Source organism: Vombatus ursinus, unplaced genomic scaffold (assembly GCF_900497805.2).
Source record: "Vombatus ursinus unplaced genomic scaffold, bare-nosed wombat genome assembly UNPS02014784.1, whole genome shotgun sequence".
In the NCBI taxonomy this organism is placed as follows: domain Eukaryota; kingdom Metazoa; phylum Chordata; class Mammalia; order Diprotodontia; family Vombatidae; genus Vombatus; species Vombatus ursinus.
This window is the reverse complement of record NW_020954562.1, coordinates 14883122-14896193: the sequence shown is the minus strand read 5'-3', so window position 1 is coordinate 14896193 and position 13072 is coordinate 14883122. Positions and strand designations below refer to the sequence as shown.

General features: G+C 42.6%; 1 protein-coding gene across 1 annotated transcript; it reads left to right on the top strand.

The window, feature by feature from the left end:
• Positions 1-1521: 1521 nt before the first annotated feature.
• On the top strand, positions 1522-12783 carry SFRP2 (secreted frizzled related protein 2). The gene is made up of 3 exons (XM_027866915.1): positions 1522-2294; positions 5109-5189; positions 10982-12783. The coding sequence occupies exons 1-3, from the start codon at positions 1793-1795 to the stop codon at positions 11284-11286; spliced, it is 888 nt and encodes a 295-aa protein (XP_027722716.1). The 5' UTR covers positions 1522-1792; the 3' UTR covers positions 11287-12783.
• The last annotated feature ends 289 nt before the right edge of the window (positions 12784-13072 follow it).

The window sequence follows — 13072 nt, the reverse complement described above, 5'->3', positions numbered from 1 at the left end:
AGTTATCCAGCTAATGAGAAGAAGAAGAAGAAAAACTCAAGGAGAAGAAAAATCACTTTTAAAGAGGTGTAAAATTGTGTNGGTTATCCAGCTAATGAGAAGAAGAAGAAAAACTCAAGGAGAAGAAAAATCACTTTTAAAGAGGTGTAAAATTGTGTTGATGGAAGTGGAAGGGAGTGCCTAGATTATCCAGAAAGTGATCTCCCTTTTCAAACTTCAGTTGGTCTGTGGAGATTCTCCTCCGACCAGCAGAAGTGTCCTCCCTCTTGTGGAGTAAGTAGACCAACCTGGGGAGAACCTCGCCTGCAAAGTGTGAAAATGGAAAACTAATGATGGCAGAGCTGGAAGGACTTTGAGGGTCATACAGTGCGCTGCCCCTCCCCTCTTTTACAGATGAGGGAAGAGGTCACACATCACAAAGAGACGATGTGGTATTCGAACATAGGCCCTCAAACCTAGTATTCTTGCCACTAAATTACGATGGTGATGACAGTGGGCATTCTATTCCCCCAGATAATCACCCTTCTGAACTTGGTCTCAAAGGACCCGAGTTCAAATTCTGACTTTGCCACTTACTTCCTGTGTGACTGGGGGCAAGCTATTTCATCTCTGTCACAGTTTTCTTCTCTGTAAAATTTAGGGGTTGGACTAAATGACGTCTAAGATACTTTCTCGTACTCAATCTATGTCCATATGTCCTAATCAAGACAATCACAGAGATCTTTCTTTCGCTTCCTCGGGGGGGGGGGGGCGCGGCAGATGAGCTCTTTGACCTGAGTTTGACAGCAGGGCTCTTTACTTTAAGAGAACCATGGAACCATAGAAATAAGAGCTGCAGCATCCTCCTGAGTTGGGCTGGGTTGGGCTAGACTAGCTGTGCAGGGGGCCGGCAGTCTGAGCAAGGCTGGACAAAGCAGCACCTCTCCTCGCCTCCAACCGTTCTCCGTCTGGGGGGTGGCGGGAGCTGCTCACATCCTTCAAAAACCAATGCGCTATCTCTAGAAAAAATCCCCTCCTTGCCACCCAGGTTTGACCGGAGACAGGCTCGCCCTTTGCTAGTGGGGAGGGGGGAGGGCAGAAACTGATTCAGCCTTGGTGACCCCAGGTGGCGGGGCCACTTGCCTTCTAAAAAGCTCCCGGGGAGGGCGGCGGGCCGCCTCCTGGGAACATTGAGGTCCGCAGCGCGCGCTCTCCATAGCCTAGCTCTTTGTTCGGGGGGCTTGCGCCTAAAGTGAGGTTGGTTGTTCGTTTGAAACAATTATAGAACAAGCACTGGGTAGTACTTTGTGTGGTTGGGGCAAAGGGGTGGGGTGGAGTGGGGGGCGTTAAAAATTTCCAGCCCGGGGAAGAGCGGGTAGAGAAATCCTCTACCATCACCCTCCCCACCCCCAAGAAAAGCAGCCCGAGAAGTAGTGACCAATCCTCCTCGGGTTACCGTCGAAAGGCTCCTCCCTTTCTCCCCTCCCCACCTCGATTTGCATAAAAAAGCCAGGAAAGCTTGTTTTGCCCCTAGCACCCGATCCGGCTGCCGCCCCCAGTTTCGAGCCCCGAGTGGTTCCTCCAGCTGAATGAGGTCTAGGGAGGCCCCCAGAGCGCCCCTCACTGTCTCTTTCTCCGCGCCCCTTCCCACCCTCCTGATCCTCCTCCCCCCTGCCACTTCTTAGTTTCTTGCCTCTGACCAGCGGCACGGAGAGCTCCGATCTAGAGGGCGGGGGGAAAGTGGGGCTGCTGAGGAGGTCGCGGTTGCTTTTCCCCCCTTGCTAGATCCTTTTCTGAGGTCGAGTTGCCCAAGATGCCTCAGGGGCCCGGCTCTCTGCTTCTGCTCTTCCTCGCCTTTCACTGCTGCCTGGGCTCAGCTCATGGGCTCTTCCTCTTCGGGCAGCCCGATTTCTCCTACAAGAGGAGCAATTGCAAACCCATCCCCGCCAACCTGCAGCTGTGCCACGGCATCGAGTACCAGAACATGCGGCTACCCAACCTCCTGGGCCACGAGACCATGAAGGAGGTGCTGGAGCAGGCGGGCGCCTGGATCCCGCTTGTTATGAAGCAGTGCCACCCGGACACCAAGAAGTTCCTTTGCTCGCTCTTCGCCCCGGTCTGCCTCGATGACCTGGACGAGACCATTCAACCCTGCCATTCGCTGTGCGTGCAGGTGAAAGACCGCTGCGCCCCAGTCATGTCCGCCTTCGGTTTTCCCTGGCCCGACATGCTGGAATGTGACCGCTTTCCTCTGGACAATGACCTCTGCATCCCTCTGGCCAGCAGCGACCACCTCTTGCTGGCCACTGAGGAAGGTAAGAGCCCCGCCCCCCGAAGTTGTCCCCAGTAGATGAGAAGGCGGCGCAACTCACGCCCCAAGTTCCCATACCTTTTGCGCTTTCCCCACCTCTCCTTCGTTAGAGTCCGCCAGGGAAGAGGGGTCAAGCTGCTCTGCTGGACCCGGGACAACGCCTCCCACCGACCCCACATAACCTGATCGAGTACCAGACTAGGCAAGGAGACTTGTTCTTGCGTCTCACCGGTGATTTTCCCTAGCCATGAAGCATAAAGTAAGCGGTTTGTGGGTGTCGTCCCACCCCTCCCTCTGAGGATGGGAAGGAAGGAAGGAAGGAAGGAAGGAAGGAAGGAAGGAAGGAAGGAAGGGAGGAAGGGAGGAAGGGAGGAAGGGAGGAAGGGAGGAAGGGAGGAAGGGAGGAAGGGAGGAAGGGAGGAAGGGAGGAAGGGAGGAAGGGAGGAAGGGAGGAAGGGAGGAAGGTGGGAGGGAGGAAGGGAGGAAGGGAGGGAAAGGAAAGAAAGGTCAGAGGCTTCCACAGGTGTTTACTGTCAGTGCAATGTTACCATTGGTTATAATTCCAGTCCCCATTCCAAAATCTGTAGAAGCAAATATTCAACTAGATTTTACCTTAACAGGCACGTTTTTTGTCCGTTTCAAGTTTATATCTTGGAAACAAAGTCAGAAATTACTCCCTGGAGGAAGCTCAAAAGAGAGCTTGTTAGCCGTCCATTGCATCCAAGTTAATTTTCCTACAAAGGAGCAATTGGAAGAAGGAGATGGGGAAAATGCACGGTGTCTGGGTATAAGAAAAAATATGTGAAGAGGGCACAAAGGAATCTCCAGGGAATAATCTTTCTACCACTATCTGCTTTTATCTGAGGACTGGTTTTAATTAACTGGGGAAAATCATGCAAAACAGAGTTTCCCAAGTTTTTAAAAACGGGGGAAAAGTTCCTGTACAGAAACCATCAAAGCAATGAAAACCTCATGGGCTCTTGATATTTTTCCCAAAAGGAAAAAATATACAATGTGCCTGAACTGATTTGGGTTCCTCAGGGATGGTTCCTCATGGGATGCCCTAATCCCTTTCAGGGCATTCAGCAGGATCTCCTTTTCAATCTCTAATTGCTTTCTACAGCCATCATTAGTTAAAGAAAATGCAAAGTTGCTTAGCAGTGTTTCCTGGCATGCATTGAGAGTTTGCAATCATCTTATTGGTTAGATTTCTAATTTACTGCAAATGTTTGGCATTTTTCAAGCATTTGTCCAACATATACCATAGACCAACCAATGCAGGTTAGTAACATTTTATATACATTCCTAGAGCTTTAATGGAAATGTTGTGGTTCCTTCTGTTGCTTTTTGGTTCAGATTACTTACACTCTTTCCCTCCATGTTCTAGGCTGTCCATTGCTGCACAAAGGACTTTTTTGCCTTCCAAAAATGAAGTTTACATGTTCATATATTTGCTTTTTGCCATTTATGTAGCTAACATAATAAAGGATCATAAGTGGTGTCTGCCTCCCAGGACCCACAAACAGCTTCCTAAAGAAAGTTTAAGTATGCATTAATGACAATCATCCAATTCAACTTAGACTTTAGAGACACTGTGAATAAATATAATTTAAAATGGTAGTGGCTGGAGGAGAAATTATTGCCCTTGTTTAAAAAAAAAAACGGTAGCTTGGTTGCCCCAAGTGCTTTTCATAGGACAAAATGTGCCAAATCCTCTCCTAAAACAGATAAGGCAGTAGGTATGATCATAACATCCCCCAAAAAATTTTCAGTCTTAGAGACCAGAGTCTGGCTACACAGCCCACCTTGCTTATCTTTACATGTAGTCTCTAATTAGTAGCTTTTCAAGTTTGAGTGAAGGGGAAGGAAAAAAAAGAGAGAGAGAGAGCGAGAGAGAGAGAACTCTATTCCAAGGTACTCTTAGATATGAAATAAGTCCAGGGTAAAACAAGTACGAGGCTGACTACATTTGCAAGGTAATGCAGAATCAGTTTCAGTATGCTAGTGAATTAAGTACAATCCTCCCACAGAGTCCTAGGTATTCATCAATCAAGTATAGTCTCCATAATGGAAATGGCACTTCCATACAGGAATTGTTCAAATGTTAACCCTATATTTCAGTCTTCAAAATATGTTGGAATTTTTCACTTGAAACCCAGGGCCCTGCTGATCTAGGAGGGAAAATCTAGCTCTACTGGAATCTTTCCTCCTCTCCCTTCATCAAGGGGAAAGAAGTGATTGAAGAGGGAGATTTTGGCAAATTTGTGGACAAGAAATAGAGCCCCAAGATTCATTTTTCATTTGAAAAACATTCATGTTTCATTGTTGCTTCCTCTGAGCCATCTAGGAGAAAACTCTGGTTCCTTGGAACGTGGACTTTCAAAACAAAGGTCTTCATAGAAATAGGGTTATGTCAAGAGATTGTCTCAGGGACTTTTCATTCAAAAAGAGCCAAAATCTGCTCAGGTCTATGTTGTAGTCATGGGTGACTGTGTACAGACTCCCAAATCTTGCCCTCTAGAGATACAACTTTTACTTCCCATTCATTATTGGGACAACCTATTACTGCCTCCAGAATGTAATGGACCAAAAAGGGGGCTTTTAGTCCCCTAGAAACAAATGGTTCCCCTCCCCTTATAAAAAGATAATATTTACCCAGTGAGCAGTCGAAACCTTAAAGGAAGGTGTGAGCTGAGTTACTGAGGGAAGCGTACAAACCATTGGCTGGAGAAATGACCATTCCTTTTAAAGTTACCTAATGCCACCTGCTGTTTCCTTATAACCAAACCTACTAAAACCTCATTTTTCCCATTTCCAGCTCCAAAGGTGTGTGAAGCCTGCAAAAACAGAAATGATGATGACAACGACATTATGGAAACCCTTTGCAAAAATGACTTTGGTAAGTGGAAACAGGAGCTCCCACCCATCATTTCACACTTTGAAAGTTTTATCAAAGGATAAAACTTTAGTCTTGATGTTATTAGAAGTAGCTATGTAATATACAGTCAAAAATAGATTTTCACCAATCATTTGACAGTTACTCCTAATTCCTTCTCATCACTTAAAGAATATTATATTCAGTTTTATTTATGTAGATGTAACACATTTTCCATGAAAGTATAGTCAGGTCTTTATTACCTCTGTGTAAATTATCCATTTTGCATTTTGGTTTTAAGAACACATTAATTCACTAGTATTTTCTTGTTCCCAAGAACTTGCCAGGGCCACATTCTTCTCTGGTTAATTGATGCCTGTCAAGGTAATGCAAACTGAAACCATTATTAACCCAAGTAAAATTTTATCAGGTAGTGGATTGGAAAGTGATTTGGAGTCAGAAGAACTGGGTTTAAATCAAGGTTCTGACACTTACTACTACCTTTATAACTTTAGTCAAGTTTCTTCATCTCTCCCAGCCTCATTTTCCTCATCTGTAAAATGAGGGGTGAGGGACTAGATGATCACTAAGGTCCCTTCCAGCTCTAAAATGCTATGATCCGCAGTAAATCTGCTACCAAAAAGAATCATCATTCACTCTAAAGCCAAGTACATTATTTTGGATTCTTGGGGGGGGATCATCTTCTCCTATGTCCCCCTTTTCACTCTGCCTCTTGCCATAGTGAAAGAATTAAGAATTGTCTGTACGGTGAATCTGTTTTTAAAATAATTAAAATCTGTGTTTAATTATCAGAATGAGTTATATGACAAGGGCTGTTATAATCTCTTGCAGAGAAATGTAATAAACACACCTTAAAAATCCATACAATTCAGCTATGAGAAACCCTCTTATTTAGATTGTATTAATGTAGTCTGAAGCATTAAATGGCTTTTTTTTAAATAGAACATCAAAATATTCACTTTAGGAACATGCAATAGAGGTACTACTTTATCAAGGTCTTGGGAAACAACCAATTGTACAATCCCTATTGTACTTTGCTTGGTGTTACTATAAGGGAAAGGGATTTGGAGAGTTGCTCCCAAATTCACATAGGATCGAAGGCATGTAGTCCAACTTCCCTCATTTTACAGATGAGGAAAGTGAGGCCCAAGAATATTCAATGACATGTTCCAGCTCATACGGGTAGTCTACAGCCACTCACAAAGCCACTCATGAAGGTGAGAAGGTTTGACAAGAAGAGATTGTATAGTAGATATTTGATAATTACTTAAGGATGAATGGATGGACCTCTGAATGGATTGAAAATTGAACTTTGCTTCCTATGAGCTCAGCCTCCTACTATTCCATTCTAAGGCCAATTAACCAATCCAGCTTCAAGCCATCCAAGGTGTCCCCAACATAATTTTTAAAAAGTTTATAAAGCACTAATGTGTGCATAGCTTTGTACTATCTTGGAAATAAAACAACTTAAACAGAAACGGTCCCTGCTTTTCACCACCTAAACTCTCCCCTATTCCCACCCTTGCTGTTTCCTGAAATAAATAGACCATGTTAGACACATGAAGGATTCTACTTATATATTATACTACTTATAATTGCTGCTACTTAAGAAGGTATCCTATACTGATTGAAGAAAACCATGCTTCCCAACTCTTCCCCCATCTGTCCTCATTTCCCAGTTTGGGAGAAATGGTCACCAACTTCCCCAGCAATCTGGTTGCTCATACAGGAAACTTCAGGCAAAGGGTCTCTAAAAATATGAGCTTTCAAGCCAAGTGTTATTTCCAAAGTCTCATGCTGAGTGAAATCCTCTCCAAGACTAAGTCCCTAGCTTAAAGTCCCTAGCAAGAAACACAGAAATTCAACTGGCATCACCACCATCACCTTTAACTTCAGTGGCACCTGCTTAGATGAAAAGGCAGACAATTAACTATTTCACTTGCCAGAAGAAGGTCAATCACTCCCCAGCTTTGGTGTTGGAAAGGAATCCCAGCTGACAAGGATGGGTAACAAGAGGAAGAGACAGAGATGTCTTACCCAAATTATGTTCCTGTTATAGCTAAGCCTGAATCTGAAGTTTTACAGAATGTCAGTATATCAGACAGCTAATTTTATATCATTAAGATACAATTATAGTCCTTCCTCCCTTGTTTTGAGGTACTTAAAAACTTCTTAGCAATTAAACTTTCCAAAAACAGAATGGGGTGCCTCTCCATCACTTTAAACATTCAACCAGAGCCTGCATCACATCTTTTGGGGAAGTTTTAGAAAATACTGCTGTTTGAATATTAGATGATGTCTGAGGGTCTTCTAACTCTAAAATACTTGTGATTTGGTGAAAATAATAAATTCTCAACCATCCAAATTCCTGAACAGTCATGATTAATACTGAAAAACGAATGATCCAAAAATCACTGAAGTTCATTAAAATGCTATCTCAGGTTACATGTCTAGGTACCTCATTATAAGGGATTGGGGCACCATAATGAGTTTCTTCCAGGAACTGATCTCCCTTTGGATAACATCCAAAACATACTTTTAGTATGGAATTCTACCCTATAGCAGGTTGCCTTCTATAGGTGGTCTCCAGTATATTTCACTTTGGAGTGCAGTCACACATACTTCTATATATACTCACCCCTTTTTTGTTCCAGAACCATAGGGTAGAATAAAAAGGGAGGACCTTTCAAGTCACTATGGATTAGCCACAAAGCAGACTGACAGTTAACTATATAATAAATGCAAAATAGGCCCTTCCTGGTCCTGAGCGAGTCAGTGACCTAGAGAAGAGGTTTCCCCCGCCCCCAACTGGTATTACAGGGGATATTTAAAAAGAAAGAAAGAAAATATAAGATGTCTATTCTTTCCCTTTACATCCACAAAGATGCTAATAATGTAGATAGATGCCTGAATGTGGAAGGAGAAAAAAAGTTTCCACCCATCTCCTTATGCCGAATGGCCAGTATATTTGTCATAATCCTAGATAAATTCTGACTTCAAGTCAAAATACTTTTATTCAGTGCTTTGCTTTGCCAAATAATCTTGTGTGAACTTGAGTAAATCACTTGAACATCCTGAGCTGAAATTTTCCTCATCTGCAAAATGGAGATCCTAATACCTACCCAGTCAAACTTACAGGATTGTTGGGAGTGTCAAGGGAGATAATTTACTTAAAGACATTACATAATTGCATGAGATGATGCTAGTACAGCATGACAGGGAAATAATTTTCCATGCCCACCAACCTGCAGTGGGAATGTAGGTCTGTTTGCTCTTTTCACAGCAGGAACATGGGAGTTAAAGCTAAACATAGCTTTTTTGCCCATTTTGTTTTGCATTTTGCATAGTTCTTTGTACTGATAAATAGCTTTGCAGTCATTTCACTCCCCCACAGGCATCTTTCTGATGTCACCCAATTCAAGTCGATGAAAAGGTGGACCTTGCAGCAAGGATCAGAATGTTCCTTCCCTCCCATCTGAGCAGGGGAGATTTTCTTCTAGCTATGCTTTATAGCACAAATTTGGGGGGAGAACAATGAAGGGCCTGAGAGGAGAGAGGAGAGAGAAGGGAGAGGAAATGGTAAATTTGCTTCATGTTAATTTACCCTAGAAAGCATCAGCTCCTTTTCCAATATAGTTCTAAGACATAAATATATTTAAAGTCCTGCACTTCAAAACCAAAGGTCAATTTGAGACTTTCATTCCTGTGTATTTCTTCCCCTCACCTCCATTCTTGGATATGTACAACAGGGAATAACCCTGCAGACTGGAAACTTTCAGGGGGAAAAAATAAGATCCTTTGTTATTTAGAATTTCCTGGATTGTTCTCAGTTCCAAAGTCAAGGAGTTCTTTGGGAAATCAGAGCAAAGTTTAATATCTAAGAGGTGAGAGGTGTAGAAACAATACCTTCCAATGCTGATTCTTTTTTTTCTTCCCAATGCCTGAATTAGTTCAAACTTTCCACATCTTCCCTCTGTTATCAGCCCCAAAGCAGAAAACAGGGAGACCCAAGAGATAGCAGGAAGAGTTGGCCAATGCTATTTCCATTCCCTTTAAAAAGACACAATAGGATATCTCCACTATGTTTAGATTGCTTGGCTTTTCCCATGACTTAAGTCTCATAAGTGCTGAAGACTTGGTCTTGTAGTCGGAGTGAAGGCAAAACCCCACGCAGAAGTTAGACAGGCCCAGATGTGGTTCAGTTGAACACTTGCCATTTCTTAGTGACAAGGAGAAGCCATGAGATCAGAGAATTATGGGTTGAGAGCTAGAAGGGGTCTTAAAGGTCATCTAGCCTGAGTCTCTCATTTTACGTATGAAGAAACTGAGACTGAGAAAGAAGTAAAGTGTAGGTAGGAAATGACAGAACCAGGATTGGAGTTCTTTGCCCCCAAATCCGGTACCCTATCATTACAACACTCTTCCCCCCATATTCAGAGTTTGTACAAATTCTTTAGAAGTTAAAAAAAATGCTGCAGTAATTAAATGAAAGGGAAAAAAAATCCTCCGCTGATGTTCATTTTAAGCCTTATACTTAGATACTCCAAAGAATGAAATTTCTGGTTGTCCGAGGATCTTCCTATACCCTGGCACTAGATTTCACCTCCATCAGACCTAAGATTGGTAACAATAGTTATATAATATTGGTAACAATGGTTAGTGCTGAGGGCAAAATTAACAAATTTAATTCTTTCTGGAGAGGAAATATAGTATCATGGAATGAGCTCTGGACTGGATGTCAGAAAACCCAGAGTCTAATCCCAGCTCTACTATTAACTAATGCCATGACTTGACCCATCTGGTCCTCAGTTTCCACATCTGTAAAGAACAAAATAGCTGAGCCAGGCTAGAGTGTCTCTAAGACCCTTTTCAGCTCTTCCATTCCTTTCCCCACTTTCATGGAGTCTTGAAGTGTAATTACAGCAGATGCGTTTGTAGTTGGTTTTTTTTTTTTTTGGTCTCTAGGAATCCTGTTCATGACTATAAAATGTGTCTTTTATAGCAAACCACTTACTTTTCATCTTAACAGTCTAATGAGTTTACTTATCCATTTTTGGAAATGGTACATATATGATCTGTAAGTGCGTTGGCTAAGCCAGTGATAGCATATGACAATGAGGTATTTGGAGAAACCCTTTTACAGTTAAACATGTTGTACTCTTAAAAAGAGCATTGCATGGGTTTCCCCCCCTCCTAGTTACTTTACCAAATGAAATGCAGCTGTGAGATCAATTCCCCTTCCCTGTAATCTGTCCTTTAGAAAACAGTGATTGTGTAATACAATTTCCTTACAGGTTTGTCCAAAAACCTCTCCAACATAATAAATTGAGTTTAAAGTTTACAGCCACAGTAAGGATCGCATTTCACCTAAGAGTCAGACATTTCTTTTCTTACTGAAGTTTCCAACAGGGGAAGTCAATTTTGGGGCATGTACCACATACAATCTACATACAAACATATGCACTCTAGGGGCTTTCTTTTGGAAGTGCTAGGAAACTAGGAGAGGAGTTAATTGAGTCCCAGAAAGAAAGAAAAAATAAAGGGAGGGGAAGGGAGTGGAGAGGAAGGGATGGTTGATTTGAAACAAAATGCCTGGCAAGTCCTTGGAGTCTATAGAAATGAAGCCACCTGCTGCCTGCCTCCCATCCTGCTGTCCTCTGACAGTTTGATTAGCTTCCGTGGAAGCCTGAAGTCCCTCCCTCCCCTGGGTCGTGTTGCTGTGCACCAATGGAGGGAGGAGAGGATCTCTCTCCCACATACTCCATCTAACTCATCTGCCACTCTTTTCCCCTTAGCCCTGAAGATAAAAGTGAAAGAGATAACTTACATCAATCGAGACACCAAGATCATCCTGGAAACAAAAAGCAAAACTATTTACAAGCTGAACGGCGTGTCTGAACGGGATCTAAAGAAATCCGTGTTGTGGCTCAAAGACAGCCTGCAGTGTACCTGTGAGGAGATGAATGACATCAATGCCCCCTACCTGGTCATGGGACAGAAGCAGGGTGGGGAGCTGGTGATCACCTCCGTGAAGCGGTGGCAGAAAGGGCAGCGAGAGTTTAAGCGAATCTCCCGCAGTATCCGCAAGCTCCAATGTTAATTCCTTCCTGTCTGCCTGGGTTCTCTGCCTGGCACGTCCTGGTGGTTCTGCTCCCCGGCCAGGCTGAGCATGTCCACCCGGGACTCCTTCCTCTCACTTAACCAGCCTCCACGCCCAGCCCTACACTTCCCACTGCCTTTTGCACCTTCTCATCCCAGAATTTCCTGAGTTTTGAAATTCCCAGGAAGCCTGGGGCATAGAGAGCTATTTTTCACTTCAAAGAAAAAGAAAGATAGGAAAAAAAAAACACCCAAATCTTATGTGTATATATTAAAATTGTAATAAAAAATCATGAATATTTTTATGATATATTAAAATAACTTGCTTTAGGCTAGTTACTGGATAGGGGAAAAAGTGGATCAGGCATGATGGTGCACACCTTGTATTCTCTGCTACCAGGGAAGCTGAGGCTGGTGGGTCACTTGAGGTCAGGAGTTCTGAGATAGAGTAAGACCGAAGCCTCACAGAGCATCCAAGAGTAAGTCCAGCAGCATGCCACCAAGCTGCCTGAGGAAGAATGAAGCAGCCTAGGCTGGAAATGCAACAAGTCAGGGCTTTTGTGTCTATCAGTAATGGGATCAGGCTGGTGAGCTTTCGCTGCATTTTCAACCTGGGCAGGACAGGGAAACCTGGTGTCCATTGAAAAAGAACATGGCTGACGCCTAATTTTTTTTTCCTTCCTTATTTGGAACATCTCGTTTTTATTTGTCACTTACAATGCAGTAACATACCTAATGCTTCACATTCTATATAACCAGTCTCTATTGTGTATAACAGAATAGGTTGAGATAGAGCTGGCTGTTATCTCAACCCCTTACTCTCCTTCACTCTGGCCTGGCACTTGAGGATCTGAGCTTTTCGACATTCATCTGTTATTATTCCTTCATAGCCGGGAAATTAAGGCTCTTGTATGTGGCATTCCATTTCTGGGTACAGGACTTGGATTGATAAAAAGCATATTAACCCATGTTCCTAGCATGTTTCCTTCCAATAAAAGGCAAAAACAGATTAACAATATTATAACTGATCTGAATACAATGTTAAACTTTTTTTAAAATAATTTTACTTTATTTTACAATTAAAACATTTGTAGCCTGCCTGTAATATACATAGTAATTTACCTAAAAGAGTTGTAAAATATTGCTTTAACCAACACTGTAAATATTTCAGATAAACACTATATTCTTGTATATAAACTTTATACCATGTTTTACCCATTGATTGTCTTCTTGTTTGTCCTGAAATGTCTTTTAATAAGAAGGACTGAGAAGGAAACAGTACAGAGCTTGACTATCCAACCTTTCAGTCATTTAAAATATCTGTGTCTATCTTGTTTTCTCACTGTCAACATGTTAGGTCAGATAGGAACATTTTAGGGCGGGATCATCTATAAGGTGTGAATCCTCAGGTCCTTGCTAGAGCAAATAGTCATGGGCCCACAAGTGCTTTAATGCAACCCATAGGTTCATAGATTTAGAGAAACTTAACCAACCTGGGATCTACAACTTTTTCATATTTTAATTAACTGTGTTTCAATAAAATTGGTTTCCTTTGCAATCCTATGCATTTCCTTTTATGCATTTAAAAATATTATTCTGAGAAGGGTTCTATAGTCTTCACCAATGTGTCCATGACAACAAAAAAAAGGGTTAAGAACCCGTGATTTAGAGTTAAAATGGACCTCAGGGGTAATCTAACCCATTCCCCTCAGTATGCAGATGAGATAACTGAGGCTCCAGAAGACTAAGCAACTTCCTCCTCTAATCCAACCTCCATTCATCTGCCA

What these genes read in the sequence shown, in the direction of transcription:
- SFRP2 (XM_027866915.1), top strand. Translation starts at nt 1,793, where the DNA reads ATGCCTCAGGGGCCCGGCTCTCTGCTTCTGCTCTTCCTCGCCTTTCAC. An exon ending in CTTGCTGGCCACTGAGGAAG is followed by an intron (nt 2,295 to 5,108) that starts GTAAGAGCCCCG and finishes TCCCATTTCCAG; the next exon opens with CTCCAAAGGTGTGTGAAGCC. An exon ending in CCTTTGCAAAAATGACTTTG is followed by an intron (nt 5,190 to 10,981) that starts GTAAGTGGAAAC and finishes TTTTCCCCTTAG; the next exon opens with CCCTGAAGATAAAAGTGAAA.